This window comes from Halichoerus grypus, chromosome 5 (assembly GCF_964656455.1).
Source record: "Halichoerus grypus chromosome 5, mHalGry1.hap1.1, whole genome shotgun sequence".
Lineage (NCBI taxonomy): Eukaryota > Metazoa > Chordata > Mammalia > Carnivora > Phocidae > Halichoerus > Halichoerus grypus.
This window is the reverse complement of record NC_135716.1, coordinates 172,883,489-172,897,190: the sequence shown is the minus strand read 5'-3', so window position 1 is coordinate 172,897,190 and position 13,702 is coordinate 172,883,489. Positions and strand designations below refer to the sequence as shown.

Here is a 13,702-nt window from a genome sequence, read left to right as displayed (position 1 = left end):
TGAGCCTTCAGCAAGGGACCCTTCACTGAGCACTCCCTCAAGGCACCTCATTATTACCTCCATTTCATGGATGGGAAACTGAGGCTTGGAGAAGTGGCTTGTGCAGGGGCTCCCAGCTCACAGAGAAGGGCAGGGAGCCAAGAAATGGGGTGATGTGGTGTTAACCTCTTCACTGTGGAGCCAGACTGACCTGGCAAGGACGCACTCTCTGCCAAGTCCTAGCTGTAGGAACTTGGGGTAGCCGCCGCATCTTGTGGAGCCTCTGTTTTCCCATGTGGGAAATGGGGAGATGGGGGCCCTGATACCTCTTCCCAGGGCGCTGGTGAGAACGTGCGCCGCTGGTAGGGGGCACCAGGCCTACCAGGTAGCTGCGCCTTACGTCGGAGTCCGGGCCCTCCCTGGAGGCATGTGGCGTGGCAGGCAGAGTAAGGGTGGGAGGTGGGAGGAAGCTCGTGAGCCCCCTTGAGAGCTGGGCTGCAGGGCTGCCAGGGCTACCCGGGGCTCACCAGCTTCTTCCGTCTTTCCGCTGGCCCCCTGCTTCCTCCTCCTCCCCTTCCTCCTCCTCTCCACCCCCTTCCCAGCAAAGACAAGCATTGCTTCGGCACCCGCGCCCTGGACCCCTGGAGCAAGCTGTGCTTGGCGACTCTCCTGGACACCGATGTGTCCAACCCCATGGAATATGAGTTCAGCTTCCAGCTGGAGATTCGTGGGCCCTGCTTGCTCGCAGGTGAGACACAGCTGCCCAGACCTGGATTCGGGGAGCCTGAGGCTCCAAAGTGGAGAGGGCTTCGGGCCAAAAGCTGCCAGGGATAGAGAGGAAGGGGAGGGCAAGGAAGTGGTCCTGCCCAGATGGAAGACATCCTGAAGTTCATGCCCCCCAACATGTGGCCCAAAGATGAGCCCCTCCCAAGGACAGGTTTCAAGACTATCCCCATACCCACCTCAATGGCTCCCGTGGGGCGATGTCCACGGGGGCATGGACATCCTTGGTCCTCTCCTAGAGGAAACAGGCACAGAGGTGCTTCCTGGTTCTTACCTTGCATGGTCGAATCACCTGGGGAGCTTTCAAATCCTGCCGCCCAGACCCCACCCAGAGCTACTGATGACAGTGGTCTGGGGTATGTCCTGGGGATTGGAATATTTCAGAGCTCCCAGGTGATTCTAATGTGCAGCCAGAGTTGGGGACCATTGTTCTGATGGCTCCCATCCCCAGCCCACTCAAGGTTTTAAAGGGATACAAGGACATGGTTTCTTGTCAATGAGTGTTCTCCCAGAGCAGCATGACGTTCCAACACAAAAGGCATTTACAGAGTGCCCAGCGATCCGAATGTTGAGCTCTTTCTTTCTTTATGTGCCCTAAGAGGAAGCAACCCTTTGACCCCAGTGGATCCTGAGGTCAGGGCAGGAAAGGCCATCAACACCATCTGTCTAAGCCCCCATTTTGCAGATGCGGGGAATGGAGGAGGCCTGTCCGTGATTACACAGCAAGTCAGGAGCCCCTCATCTCTGACCTGGGTCTCCATGTTCCCCCCACTGAGCCCCTATTTCTCCCAAGACTGCTGAGCCTATTCCGCCTTTCTGTTCCACACAGGGGTAGAGAGTCCCACCCACGAGATCCGGGCCGACGCTGCCCCATCTGCGCGATCGGCCAAGAGCATCATTATCACCTTGGCCAACAGGCATACCTTCGACCGGCCTGTGGAGATCCTCATCCACCCCAGCGGTACGGTGCACCAGGCGGGGCCCCTGGGAGGCCTGTGGGAAGGAAGAGATGCTGATCCCGTGGGGCACAGACACATGGCCCCTCGTCCAGTGGCCAGGCCAGGGAGAGCGCCGGGGGGGGGGTGTGGCAGAGAGAGGAGACCAGCTACGTGGCTCCTGGAAACATGACTCTAGCTGGCAGAGCTGAGTGCCTGGATTCTAGCTCCAGAGACCTCGGGGTACCCATTAGGGTACTTTGCCTCCAAGGCAGCTGAGCAGATGACCTTTGAAATCCTAAGCTCAATGAGGCCCTCCCAGCTCTGAACACTCAGAGAGTAACTCTTTTGTCTCTTTAAGGATTCATAAAATGTCAGGATCTGAAAAGATCAGAACCTGGTCTCTCTCCCATTTTACAGATGGGTAAACTGAGGTCCAGAGAGGGATAGTGAGTTCTCTGAGACCATTAGGCTCTCCTGCCTGCCAGCTAAGGCCCCCCCACCCCTCCAGGCAGTCAGGGATCTATCCCCCTCTTCCAGTTGGGAGTCCTCCCCACCCTGAAGATCCTGCTCCTAAGCCAAGGTCCCTGGTATTGCCCTCAATTCGGACAAGTGCCAAGAGTTCATCTCATCTCTGCAGAGCCCCACATGCCACACGTCCTGATGGAGAAAGGGGACATGACCCTGGGAGAGTTTGAGCAGCACTTGAAAGGAAGAACGGAGTTCATTAAAGGGATGAAGAAGGACAGCAGGGCAGAGAGACAGGTGAGGGTGGCTGGGACCGAGTCCATGGTGGCAGAAGTGGGGTGACACTGGCACTTGGGCATCACTGGACCAATGAAGATACCGGACAGGGGAAGGGGGTGGTTTGCCTGGTCACTCCCACAGCAAGCTGGTGGCAGATCCTCGTCCGTGTTTCCCTCAGTGGGCTGGGGCACCGAGAGGGGAAGATGGACATCCAGATGCAGCAGGCACCCTGTCCTCCTGCCTCCTGCCAGGCCAACTTCTCCTGGTGCCACCAAGAGGCCTAAGCCAGGTGACATTCTAGGCTGGTGGCAGAAACAACCTTGGTCTTCTCCAGGTTACTCCACCCCAGGGGACCCCCAGGACCCTACAGGCAGGTGCCCTCCCAGCCCAATCTTTACCCCTAGGCCTCCCTTTTCCCACCTGCTGAAAGGGTGTCCTGCTCATCCTTCCTCTGAGATCCTTGCTACTATTATGTAAAGAATAAAAGCAGAGTGGAGAAAGCCTGAAGAAGACCCTTTCTCGGCCCGCGCCCTCCCCATGAAGTGCCAGCATGAGGAGGCCTCAGCAGAGGGGAGGGGTGGGCTGGGGAAGGCTGGTAGGAGGCTGGGACACCGGCTGCAAGTTACACCAGCAGGCTTTCCTGCTCATGGCCCTGCACACCAAGCCAGGCCCTGAAGGCCAAGGCAGGTTTAAGAACAATGGCACACTTCTTTTTCTGGTCTCCCCGTTTTTGATGAGAACACTGAGGTTTAGCACCCCAAAAGAACTGGTGAGCTGGGAGGAGGGGAAGACCGTTCTCTTGGGAGTTGACTTTGGTGACATGAGGCTAAGCACTTAGAGTCGATCCTGGGGGGCAGCTTCACTGGATTTAAGAGCCCCTCCCTGACTGGTGGAGGACCACGGCAGAGGGGGGAGGTATGGGAATGTGTAGACTGCTTCCAGCTCACGTCATTCCCATTGCTGGACATCCCACTGGAGGGCCTGGTGGGAGGTAGGAAGGATAGCAAAGGGAAAGGGTCAGTAGCTCACGACCCATATCATCCCATGTTAGGGACCCCACCGGAAACACCTGCCTTCCCAGAGGGGCCCTCTCACCCAGATGAGTCAACTGGGAGAAGAGGCTGGGGCCAGGTTCTCAGAGCGGGAGTGCCCCTGAGCTTTGAGAACTATAGCACATGGGCAGGGGTAGGGGCAGTGGGGCTCCCAGGCCTGGGGCTGTCTCCCCTGCCTGCCAAGACTTATCAATTAGATCTGGGACTGCTGAAGCAAATGAGAATTTGCCACCTTGGGTCGGTTATGCAAATACCATGTATTCTCATGAGCTCCAAGGATGATAGGGATCACCCAAAGCTACTAAGAAGTGATGAGTTTATTGTAATTGGATAAGGGCAGCTGGAGGAGACACTGGAGAATCCCGAGCCAGGGCCCCCACACCACCTCTCTGAGAGGCAAAAATCAGGTTCCCAGAAGGGCTCCTTTCATCAGCAGATGTCGCTGTTGCTACCTTGGGCTGTGTCTTCCAGTGAGCCAGGCTGGGCAGTGGCCTTGGGCAAAGGAGCTCCATGTGGGAGGGAGAGCGCGATCCCTCACCAAGGGAGGGAGGCAGGCATCCAGAGGGTGAACATCAGTCAAGAAGAGTGGGTGTGACAAGCTGTCCAAAGCTGTGATTTAGCAAAGAGGGGCAAATGACAGGAAGACACCATGTACAAGAGACAGAGATGCGGAGAGAAGCAGAGACAAGTAGAGACAGAGAGACTGGGGGGAAAAAAACACCCAGAGATGCACACATAGGTCAGTGGGAGATAAAAAGCCCTACACAGATTCATCCTCTCCTTTATTCATTCAACCAATACTGTGTCCCTAATAGATGTCTGCTCTGTTCAACACTAAAAATAACATGTCCTTGTTCTCGTGAAGCTTACATTATAACACAGACAAGTAAATGAATGAGCTAGATGAGTGTGGAGAGGGCTGGGGACCATGAAGGAAATAAAGCAGGATAATATGATAATAAGTGATAAGTGTGCGTGCTGGTTAGCCTGGGGTTTAGAAAAAGCCTGTCTGAGAATGAGACCTGGTGAGTGGTGAGGAATGGAAGACCGTGCCCAGAACCAGAAGCACAATGGTGACATGTTCGGGAAACAGGTGGCTGGTGTTGTTGAAGTATCAGGAGCAGAGTGGGCAAAGATGGGTGGACAGGTAGGCAGGGGTCAGGCATTAGGGGTTCTCATAACCATGATGCAAAGTATGAGGGGAAGCTATTGTTTAAACAACAAGATGACAAGTGATCACACTCCCTGCTCTATGTAGAAGGGACGGTCCCTTCTACATAGAGCAGGGAGTGTGATCATCGAGCCCCGCCTTTGGCTGCCTGCTCAGCAGAGAATCTGTTTGTCCCTCTGCCTCTGCCCCTCTCCCTGCTTGTGCTCTCTCTCTCTCTCTCTCTCTCAAATAAGTGAAATAAAAAAAAAAAAAAAAAAAGAATAGACCACAGGGAGAAAAAAGTGGCAGAAAGATGACACTCAGGGTCTAGACAAGAGACGGTACTGTCCTGCACTGGGGTCGTGGTGGTGGAGACAGAGCAGAAGACACGTTCAGAACACATCTTAGCTGCAGAACTAATGGCCCTCTGCTGAATGGTAGATATACGGGGTGAGGACAGAGAGGAACCAAGGACAACCCCTAGGTCTTGGGTTTGAACACCTGCGTGCGTGATGATGTCATCGATTGAGTTGAGGAAGGGGCTCCAATAAAAACGGAGAAACAGACACAGAGACACAGGTACGCAGACACAGTCAGATAAAGAGACAGAGAGAGGAAGTCGGAGTGGAGGGAGAGAGAGAGGGGAAGAGCGCGTGGGTGCGTCCAGAAGCAACGTTCAGCAGCAGCTTGCCAGGGCCAGCGAGAAGAACACGCAAAAATAGATAAAGAACTATGGTCCCGTCATCCCTTTAATGTTTAGGAGCCCATCTCTGTACGGGGCTCTAAGTTAAACCCCAGAGGGTTTGGTGATGGTGGATCCTGTTCAGAAACAGCTGCTCTGTCCCAGGCAGCAGGCTTCACAAGCATTGCACTGAGTCCATATAACTCGGTGAGATAGGTACTCTTGTCTTCATACCACAGAGGAGGAAGCTAGTCGGTCCACCCTAAAGATGGGGGCAGGTTTCCTAAAGAGGTAAAATCTGAAGAATGAGTAGGAAGTTAGCAGAGGGAGAGAATCAGAATCAGTAAGCCCAGGGGAGATGAGCCAGAGAGTGGCTTAGACACTGGGGGTGAAAGCCAGAGGGACGCTTTCCAGCCTGTACCTATGCGGGGACTTCCTGCTCAGGGTCATCCTCTACTGGCCCTAGGAAGGGGACATCATTTGCCCCATTTTATAAATGAAGAAACAGACCCAGAGGAGGGACTAGCCCAAGATCACACGGCTGGATGGTGAGAGCTGGGATTTAAACCCCGGTCTTTCTGCCTCCAAAGTCCATGCAACTGTGAAAGTCTAACACACGGAAGAGCCAGGTGCAGTCAACCTGGGACTCTCTCGTGCAGAGTGTGAGTGGGATCTTGACAAAGCCTGGTGAGTAATGCGGGGACCAGCTTGAGCCCCCAGGAGCGGCTCTGGACCCCTGGAATGCCCAAGTGAGAGTTTTCCTTTCTCCTCCAGACAGAAATCATCCGGAAACGCCTCCACAAGGACATTCCCCACCATTCTGTCATCATGCTCAACTTCTGCCCTGACCTCCAGTCAATCCAGCCGAACCTGAGAAAGACCCATGGCGAGTTTATCTTCCTCATTGACCGGAGTGGCAGCATGAGTGGGACCAACATCCACCGCGTCAAGGTACCTGTAAGAGGAACCCCGCCCCACCCAGGACTTAGGGTTCCAGGGTAGATCAGCTGTGCTCCCCCAAACCAGCTTCCTCAGTACTCTTGTGTTCCAAGCAGCCCTCCTTCCACACCTGAACTATTTCCCTCAATGACTACCCATGACTACAAGGAACAACTTAACTTTTTAAAATCAGTTTGAACAGAGACACCCAAACTCAACTTGTTCTCAAAATAAAACTTTGAAGTGGTATGAACAGAGGTAGAACTATTGTCCAAGGGATAAAATCATCTAGAGCTTTCCTTGGCACTCTGCAAACCTTTGTTGAGTTCCTGCTCTGGCTGAAACACCGCACTAGATCCTGAGTGGAGAGGGGCCCAGAAAAGAGAGGAAGGAACCAACATTTGCTGAAGCTTACTATGTATCAGATACAACCCAGCCACTTAATGCACAGCTTGATGTTTAATCCGGACAATAATCCTGTGAGGTTGGCCCTATTGTCACCATTTTCCACATGGGAAAGCCAATCGTGAAAATTTCAGTAACCTCCCCAAGGTCCCACAGCTGCTGTGGTCTAAAATCAAACTCCTGTCTGTCTGTTCCTGCCACCTGACATCAGAGATTCATCGCACATGGCCTTAACGAGTGTGTATAATCCAGTAGAAAATATTCTTTTTTTTTTTCAAGTGCGTAATATGTGCAAAGCGCTGTGCTTGGCCGTCTGGAAAAACAGCAGGTTGCAAACATAGTTCCTGCCCTCCAGGAGTTCACAGTCAAGCAAGGGGGCAGCCCAGCTAACCAGCCATAGCTGGGAGTATGGCCTCATTGCAGTGGGAAGTTCTGAAGGAGTGCAAAAGAGTGATAAACATTCCTCCCTGTATCCAGAAGTGTTTCATCTCCCTCAGGAGATTATTCGCCTCCATTATGGCTTTGTCTAGCTCGTCTTTGTATTTTTGGTTGTGTGGATGTGGTGTCTCCTCCTCTGGAGTTATGAACTCATTAAGGGAAAGGACCAGATCTTTCTCATCTATCTCTCCCCATGGAGCCCGGCTCTGTACTTATGCATAAAAAGCCCCCAGTCGCTGTTTATTGAACTGGGTAAAGGCTCATAGTTCAAGGAAATGAAGGATGCGGGAATAAGAATTTAGAAGGCTCTGCTGTCACCTGAAATTTCATCCCTCCCCCTAGTCTGTCCCTGGAGAAAACTCTTGTTTCCAGGGCAACAGGACTGACAAGGAGGGGAGGGGTTGGGTGGGATCTGTGATACCCGCTATCTCCTCGGGCTTGCTATGACCGGGTTTAGTCTTGAAGTATGACTGAGCAATCATGTATGAGACCAAAGTTCCCACTTGAAGCCTCTTGACACTGAGGTCAGGACTGGTTGTCACCTTCTCCCGACCTCTGCCCTCCATCAAAGGCAAGAATTAGACTGGGGAGCTGTCCATAGTCCTGCTGAAGCACACTCCAGGCCGGTGTGGCCATGTGTATTTCATTCCATAGCTGTATCAATTTGTAAGACATCTCTTCAGTTACTCTCAAGTATCATGGGATCTTATGATGTCTCTTAGAGAGCATTTAATCCATTTTCCCTGCCATTTTCCAGGTAAGGAGACTGAGTCCCCAAGAGGCCAAGTGTTTTCCCCAGCATCACAGAGCTAATGAGGAAATCAAAGCTTTCCCTATGTTGGATCAATGCTCATTTTCCTTACCCTGCTGATAGGGAATGATAATACCTCTCTACTGAGAAAAGCTCTCTTCTCTGATTATGTCATTTCTGCTGCATGGCTTAGTAGAAAGAGCAATAGCTGGGTTTGGGGATCATTCTGCCACTGACTTGCTATGTGGCTTTGGACAAGTTGCTTCTCACCTCTGGGATTCAGTTATCCTTTCTATAAAATGAGAAGGAAAGATTAATTCAGGAAGGGCAAACATATGTCACATGTCCCTTTGTTCCCCTCTCCCAAGGCCAGACAGACATCAATAATTGACCATGGCATTTTTTCTCATGCTGAGCTTAGACTCATTCTCTATATCCTTGTCATCTCTGGATTCCAGGCGTTACTACCAGTTAAATGAAGTTAGTTTATGAATGGAAATCCATTTCCTGAACTAAAGACCTTTCCAACCTTTACCTTCCAGAATGTTCAGACAATAACTTCCTCTGGCTCTCCTCTCAGTCCCTTTCCCCTTTGGAGTCTCTCCTGCTCTCTTTTCCAGTTCAGCTCACTGAGCTCACGGTCATCCCTTCACAAATGGCTTTGCCCTGGCACAGTCCATTCTGCTACACATGCCCCCTTTTAGAGAAAGGTGCAGAAATTACTCAGGGCACACACTCCTTTCCCCACTGGCAATGAGGCCATAGGCGGGTTTTGCTTGGGTCATTAATTGCGGCCCATTAGGTAGACTGTTTTAGGAAAAACTAGGCTTAGGAAGGTGGGAGAGAATAGAGATCTGAACAGCCACACAAAGGGGGAAAGTTCAGCCAATTTAATCTCCTGCAGCTGGTCTCATTCTCCAGCTACCACTGGCTGCCAAAAACATGGTTTTAAAACTCTAATAGGTGTGAGCAGAGACAATCTGTATGGATCAGCAGAGTCTCCTGCTAGCAGGAATATTCATTAGTGGCTAATGAAAAAATAAGGAGATACTGACTTTTTTTTGTAGAGAAACAAAATGTATTGACATGGGCGAAAAAGAGATGAGGGAACATTGATGTTACTGTTCGATGTTTACAGAGGGGGATGGGAGAGGGGCTGCAGGTCTGTGGAGCCCGCAAGGCTGTATGCTGTGGAAGTTGCCAAGATCCAGTTGCAACTGCTTCCTTCTAGATTCTGGAACACAAACAGTTTTTCTCTCTGAAGTCATGCTGAGATCCCTGGGGTGCCATCAATAAGCTACTTGGGGACAAGGGAGAGCCCCTCATTCCCGAGCTCTGTGCCACGGCAGAGAGCCAACATGAAAAATGATCTCGGGAGCTATGTTTTAAAAGCTGTCTTGTTCTTAAGTTTTGTGATCCAGTGCAACGTCTTAACCTTCTGAGCCTCAGTTTCCTTATCTGTAAAACAGAGATGTTGCTATTCATACGTTTCCCATTGGGTTGGTGATGGTAACCATTTACTGAATGTTTACTACGTGCCAAGCTGAGGTTCTGAGGGGTGACCTAACTAGTCCAGGGTCAAGTTAGTAATGATAAAAGTGAGACTTAAACCCACAGATGGCTAACTTCAACATGTATCTTCTTATCCACTGTGCTGTAACACATGTTATAGAGATTAAATGAGATAATGAATAGAAAGTGCTCAGCACAGGGTTTGGCACATAGTAATTGCTTGAGATTTACTGTTGCCCTGTGCTACTGTCATCATCGTCATCATCGTCATCCCTCCTGCCATCTCCTCCACCTTTCCTCTTTGTGATTATTTATTTCAACAGAACTCATCAAGGGCTCCTGGTGTTGCATGGTAAAGCCAGTTAGGACTCTGTAATGTTCCCAGACTTTGGAGGCGCTACTCTCAGAATGCTCACCAATGAGTCAACGCACCTCTCTGTGCCTCAGTTTTCTCTTGTATAAAATGGGGATAATATTGTGCCTGCCTAAAGGGTCATGGTGAGGATGCAAACATCCATGCATCTTTACAGTAGAGAGGAGACTGCACAGATTTTCTACTCCAGATCCCCCTTTTGTCATGGTGAGGTCATGGAAAGATGAAGTAATGCATATAAAGTATCTCCTGGGCATTTTACAAATATGAGCTGAAGAGACTGCCCCTAAGAGACTTGTTAACTAGAGAGTCAACCCTAGGTAGGGCACGTAGGTTGCAGAAGGGCCTGGATGAAAGCCTGTTCCACCCAGTGTGCCCCCGGCTCAGCCACGTGCCTCCCTTGGATGTCGATTTCATTTTTGCAGAAGGGAGTGGATGCTCCCTGCTCTCTCTAACCTCTCAGGGTCAGCAGGAGGTGAAATGGAACTGGCAAGCATAATAGAAGGGCTTTGAGAAGTTGGACTTGCTACACGGATGAGAAGTTTTATGATGATGGCTTTGGTCCAGCCTCTGGTTGCTGTCAGCAAATTTCTTGATCTGAGGGAGAAGTTACTGTTGGGTGCGGGCAGTGGGGTGAAAGCCCGTCTGGAGGCTGCTTCTGTGCTGGGATAAGAATACTGCTGGGTGGTGGCAGCCAGTAACTCCTTCCAGAACTCTGAAAATCCCTCTCTCGCCCGCCAGGATGCCATGCTGGTGGCTCTTAAGAGCCTCATGCCAGCCTGCCTCTTCAATGTCATTGGGTTCGGATCCACATTTAAGACCCTCTTCCCTTCCAGTCAGACCTACAGTGAGGTAAGGAGGGGGCAGGGCTGTGTCCGGAATGGGTGGGTGGTGAGGAGCAGAGGAAAAGAAGAAAAAGAAAGTGTGGGTAACCCTGAGGCCTGCCTCAGAAGCTGCCCCCCACACTTGCCCTGTGGAAACTCAGTGATGCCCACAGCAGAGAACTGGAGAGGCTGTCTCTGAGTAGGCCATTTGCTGACATCTCGTCTTCTGACATCCCTCCTCTTTAAAATAAGGACCATTTTGGGCAAAGTATGGGTGTGCACGGAGAGGGGGTCCAAGGAAGGGGTGGAGAGAGGATATATCCTGCTTCTGTTTCAAGAGAACGATAGACTCATGTAAGGTTGAACTAAAGGAGTGAATTGTAAGGGGTTACAGAGTGAATAAGTGGGGAGGTGGGCTAAGAATAGAACTCACAAGGCTCAAACTACAATTTAGAACAAGAGGACTGGGGCCCCAGCAGCACACTCAAAACTGGAGCATATCCTGTCCAGGTCTAGGAACAGGAAGAAAGAACGTAAGGGAGGGGAGGGAGAAAGGAGGAACACGTTTCAATGAAAAATAACTTTATAGGTTTTTAAAATACAAAAATTATATATATTGATTGTCCCACAATTTTTAAATCCGGATAATCAAAAAGAAAAATTAAAAAGTCTACCATGATCACATCAGAAAAAAAAAAAAAAGACCACCATTACAAGCTCAGTATAAATCCCTCCAGACCTTGTTCTATGTGTTTACACACATTTTTTGATTTATTTTTTATTAACATATAATGTATTATTTGTTTCAGGGGTACACAGGTATCACAGGTCTGTGATTCATCAGTCTTACACAATTCACAGCGCTCACCATAGCACATATCCTCCCCAATGTCCATCACCCCGCCACCCCATCCCTCCCACCCACCCTTCCACTCCAGCAACTCTCAGTTTGTTTCCTGAGATTAAGAGTCTCTTATGGTTTGTCTCCATCTCTGGTTTCGTCTTGTTTCATTTTTCCCTCCCTTCCCCTATGATCCTCTGTCTTTTTTCTCAAATTCCACATATTAGTGAGATACATTTTTAATAATGATAGGATTAGACGGGCCATACCATTCTGTAACCTACTTTCTAACACAACAGCCTATCATAAGCATAGTTCCGTGTCAGTAATATTAATCTGCAAGATAATTTTAATGGCTGCCTAGTATTTCACTACACGGATCAATCAGGACCTATTGAACTAAATCCCTACAGTTGAGCATGTCAGTTGCTTCCATATTTTTCTATTCAGTCATCTTTGTAGCAAAGACTCCACACCCATCCTTAATGATTCCCTTGGGATAAATCCTTAGTCTTGTTGGCTCAGAGGGTACATATCCATTTCAAGGCTTTTGATAGATGCCATTACCCCAAGCACAGGTGTTGAAAGAGCATCTTCATGAATCAGGAGCAGAACATCTGATGTCTATCCGGTGCCAGGAGTCCTTGGCCAGTTGGGTTCCACAGTGTTGATCCAGGAGGAAGGGAATCTGAAGCCCACATTGGGCACATGATTTCTTCAAAGTACTGTAGGGATTAGCACACAGGCAGGCCAGAACTAGAGTCTTAAGATTTCTAGTATAATGGTCTTACCACTACACCTCCTGCCTCGCTCATCAGAAAAGGACACTCATTTGTACTGAGCAATTGGAGCTTGATGTGCTGCGTTTTCCAGGGGTGTTTATATTTTTAATGAGGAACAAAGAAAGGACAGTGGTAAGTTAGTACACCACGAACAGCATTTAGGGCATTCATAAGGGGTGCTATTGGGCAGAATCACACCAAATGAGTGGCCATCCGTTCTTCCTGTGCATGGATCTAAGGCATCCCTGGATCCATGGATCTAAGATCTAGGGAAACAAAGGATTCATCCTCCAGGGGGCTTACAGTCTTGGTGCCATATGGTGATGCTGGGGGCTATCTTCCCTGTCCATGACCCTTCCCTGCAGGAGAGCGTGGCCATGGCCTGTGACAACATCCAGAGAATGCGTGCTGACATGGGTGGCACCAACATCCTTTCCCCGCTCAAGTGGATCATCCGGCAGCCAGTGCGCCGAGGCCACCCACGGCTTCTCTTCCTGATCACAGATGGTGCCGTCAACAACACCGGCAAGGTGCTAGAACTGCTGCGAAACCATGCCTTCTCCACCAGGTGGGCACAGGCTGAAGGTCTAGGCCTTGGTTATCCTGGGCTGCCCTGGGCTGGGGGTGCCGGAAGTGGGGCATCATGGAAAATGCCAGAAGGAAAGGAGAGAACTCCAGTTCCTACAGTGCTTGTTTTCTAGGGGTGTAGCTAACTTCGAAGTTTGCCTTTTTCCCTCAAGAGTTCAGGTGGGATGAGATAACACCATACCTCTGCATATAGCTCCCAAAGGGCAGCCTAGGTGGAGGAAGTCCTTCTTGCTGCTTTGACTCTGTCCTGGGGTGGGAGTTAATGGGCTGTTGTGAATGTGAGTGCCCACTGATGGCCCTCTGCCTTCTCCTTCACCCTCTGTCTGATGCTAGGATCAGCTCTAAGATAGCTCTGCTGGATCATGCTCTGTCCCTTTCCCCACCAAAGGGACAAAGAGGACACAGAGGGTGGGAAATAGCACCCTCTCTCCTCCCCTTCCCCCAGGTGCTATAGCTTTGGAATTGGACCCAACGTCTGCCACAGACTGGTGAGAGGGCTGGCAACTGTGTCCAAGGGCAGTGCTGAGTTCCTGGTGGAGGGAGAACGGCTCCAACCCAAGGTAGGAGAAAGGGGCTCAATCTCTTTGGTGCTGGTACCTCAGAGGCCCAGACCGGTCATACAGCAACTCAGTGGTGGGGCTGGGATTTCATTTCATCCAAGTCTAAGCTCCCCACTAGGCCACTATACACCCCAGTGAGAATCAGAGAGGTGGAGGCCACAAAGCAGGCAACTCCCGGAATTAGTACAGGACACTAGATCCACTGGTCTCCAGCCACTGGATCACATGCTCCATCCACTGGCTGGGCAGGACTGGGACTTCTGAAAGAGTCACTGCCTCTATGGATCTGGAGTTGTGTTGGGGGTCATTTCTGGCCACATTCCTGATGATGACAAATGGTGGCTCAGAAGCATCTAAAGGA

At 50.5% G+C, this 13,702-nt stretch overlaps 1 protein-coding gene across 5 annotated transcripts in view; it reads left to right on the top strand.

Moving 5' to 3' along the window:
- Nucleotides 1-13,702, top strand: part of VWA5B1 (von Willebrand factor A domain containing 5B1) — a 66,800-nt gene that overhangs the window by 28,031 nt on the left and 25,067 nt on the right. For all 5 annotated transcript variants that reach the window (XM_036115594.2, XM_036115595.2, XM_036115597.2 and 2 more), the window contains 7 exons: nucleotides 582-727; nucleotides 1,592-1,723; nucleotides 2,338-2,462; nucleotides 6,103-6,279; nucleotides 10,488-10,598; nucleotides 12,559-12,761; nucleotides 13,227-13,341. In XM_036115594.2, coding sequence (XP_035971487.1) covers nucleotides 582-727; nucleotides 1,592-1,723; nucleotides 2,338-2,462; nucleotides 6,103-6,279; nucleotides 10,488-10,598; nucleotides 12,559-12,761; nucleotides 13,227-13,341 — 1,009 coding nt within the window. The remainder of the gene's footprint in view (nucleotides 1-581; nucleotides 728-1,591; nucleotides 1,724-2,337; nucleotides 2,463-6,102; nucleotides 6,280-10,487; nucleotides 10,599-12,558; nucleotides 12,762-13,226; nucleotides 13,342-13,702) is intronic.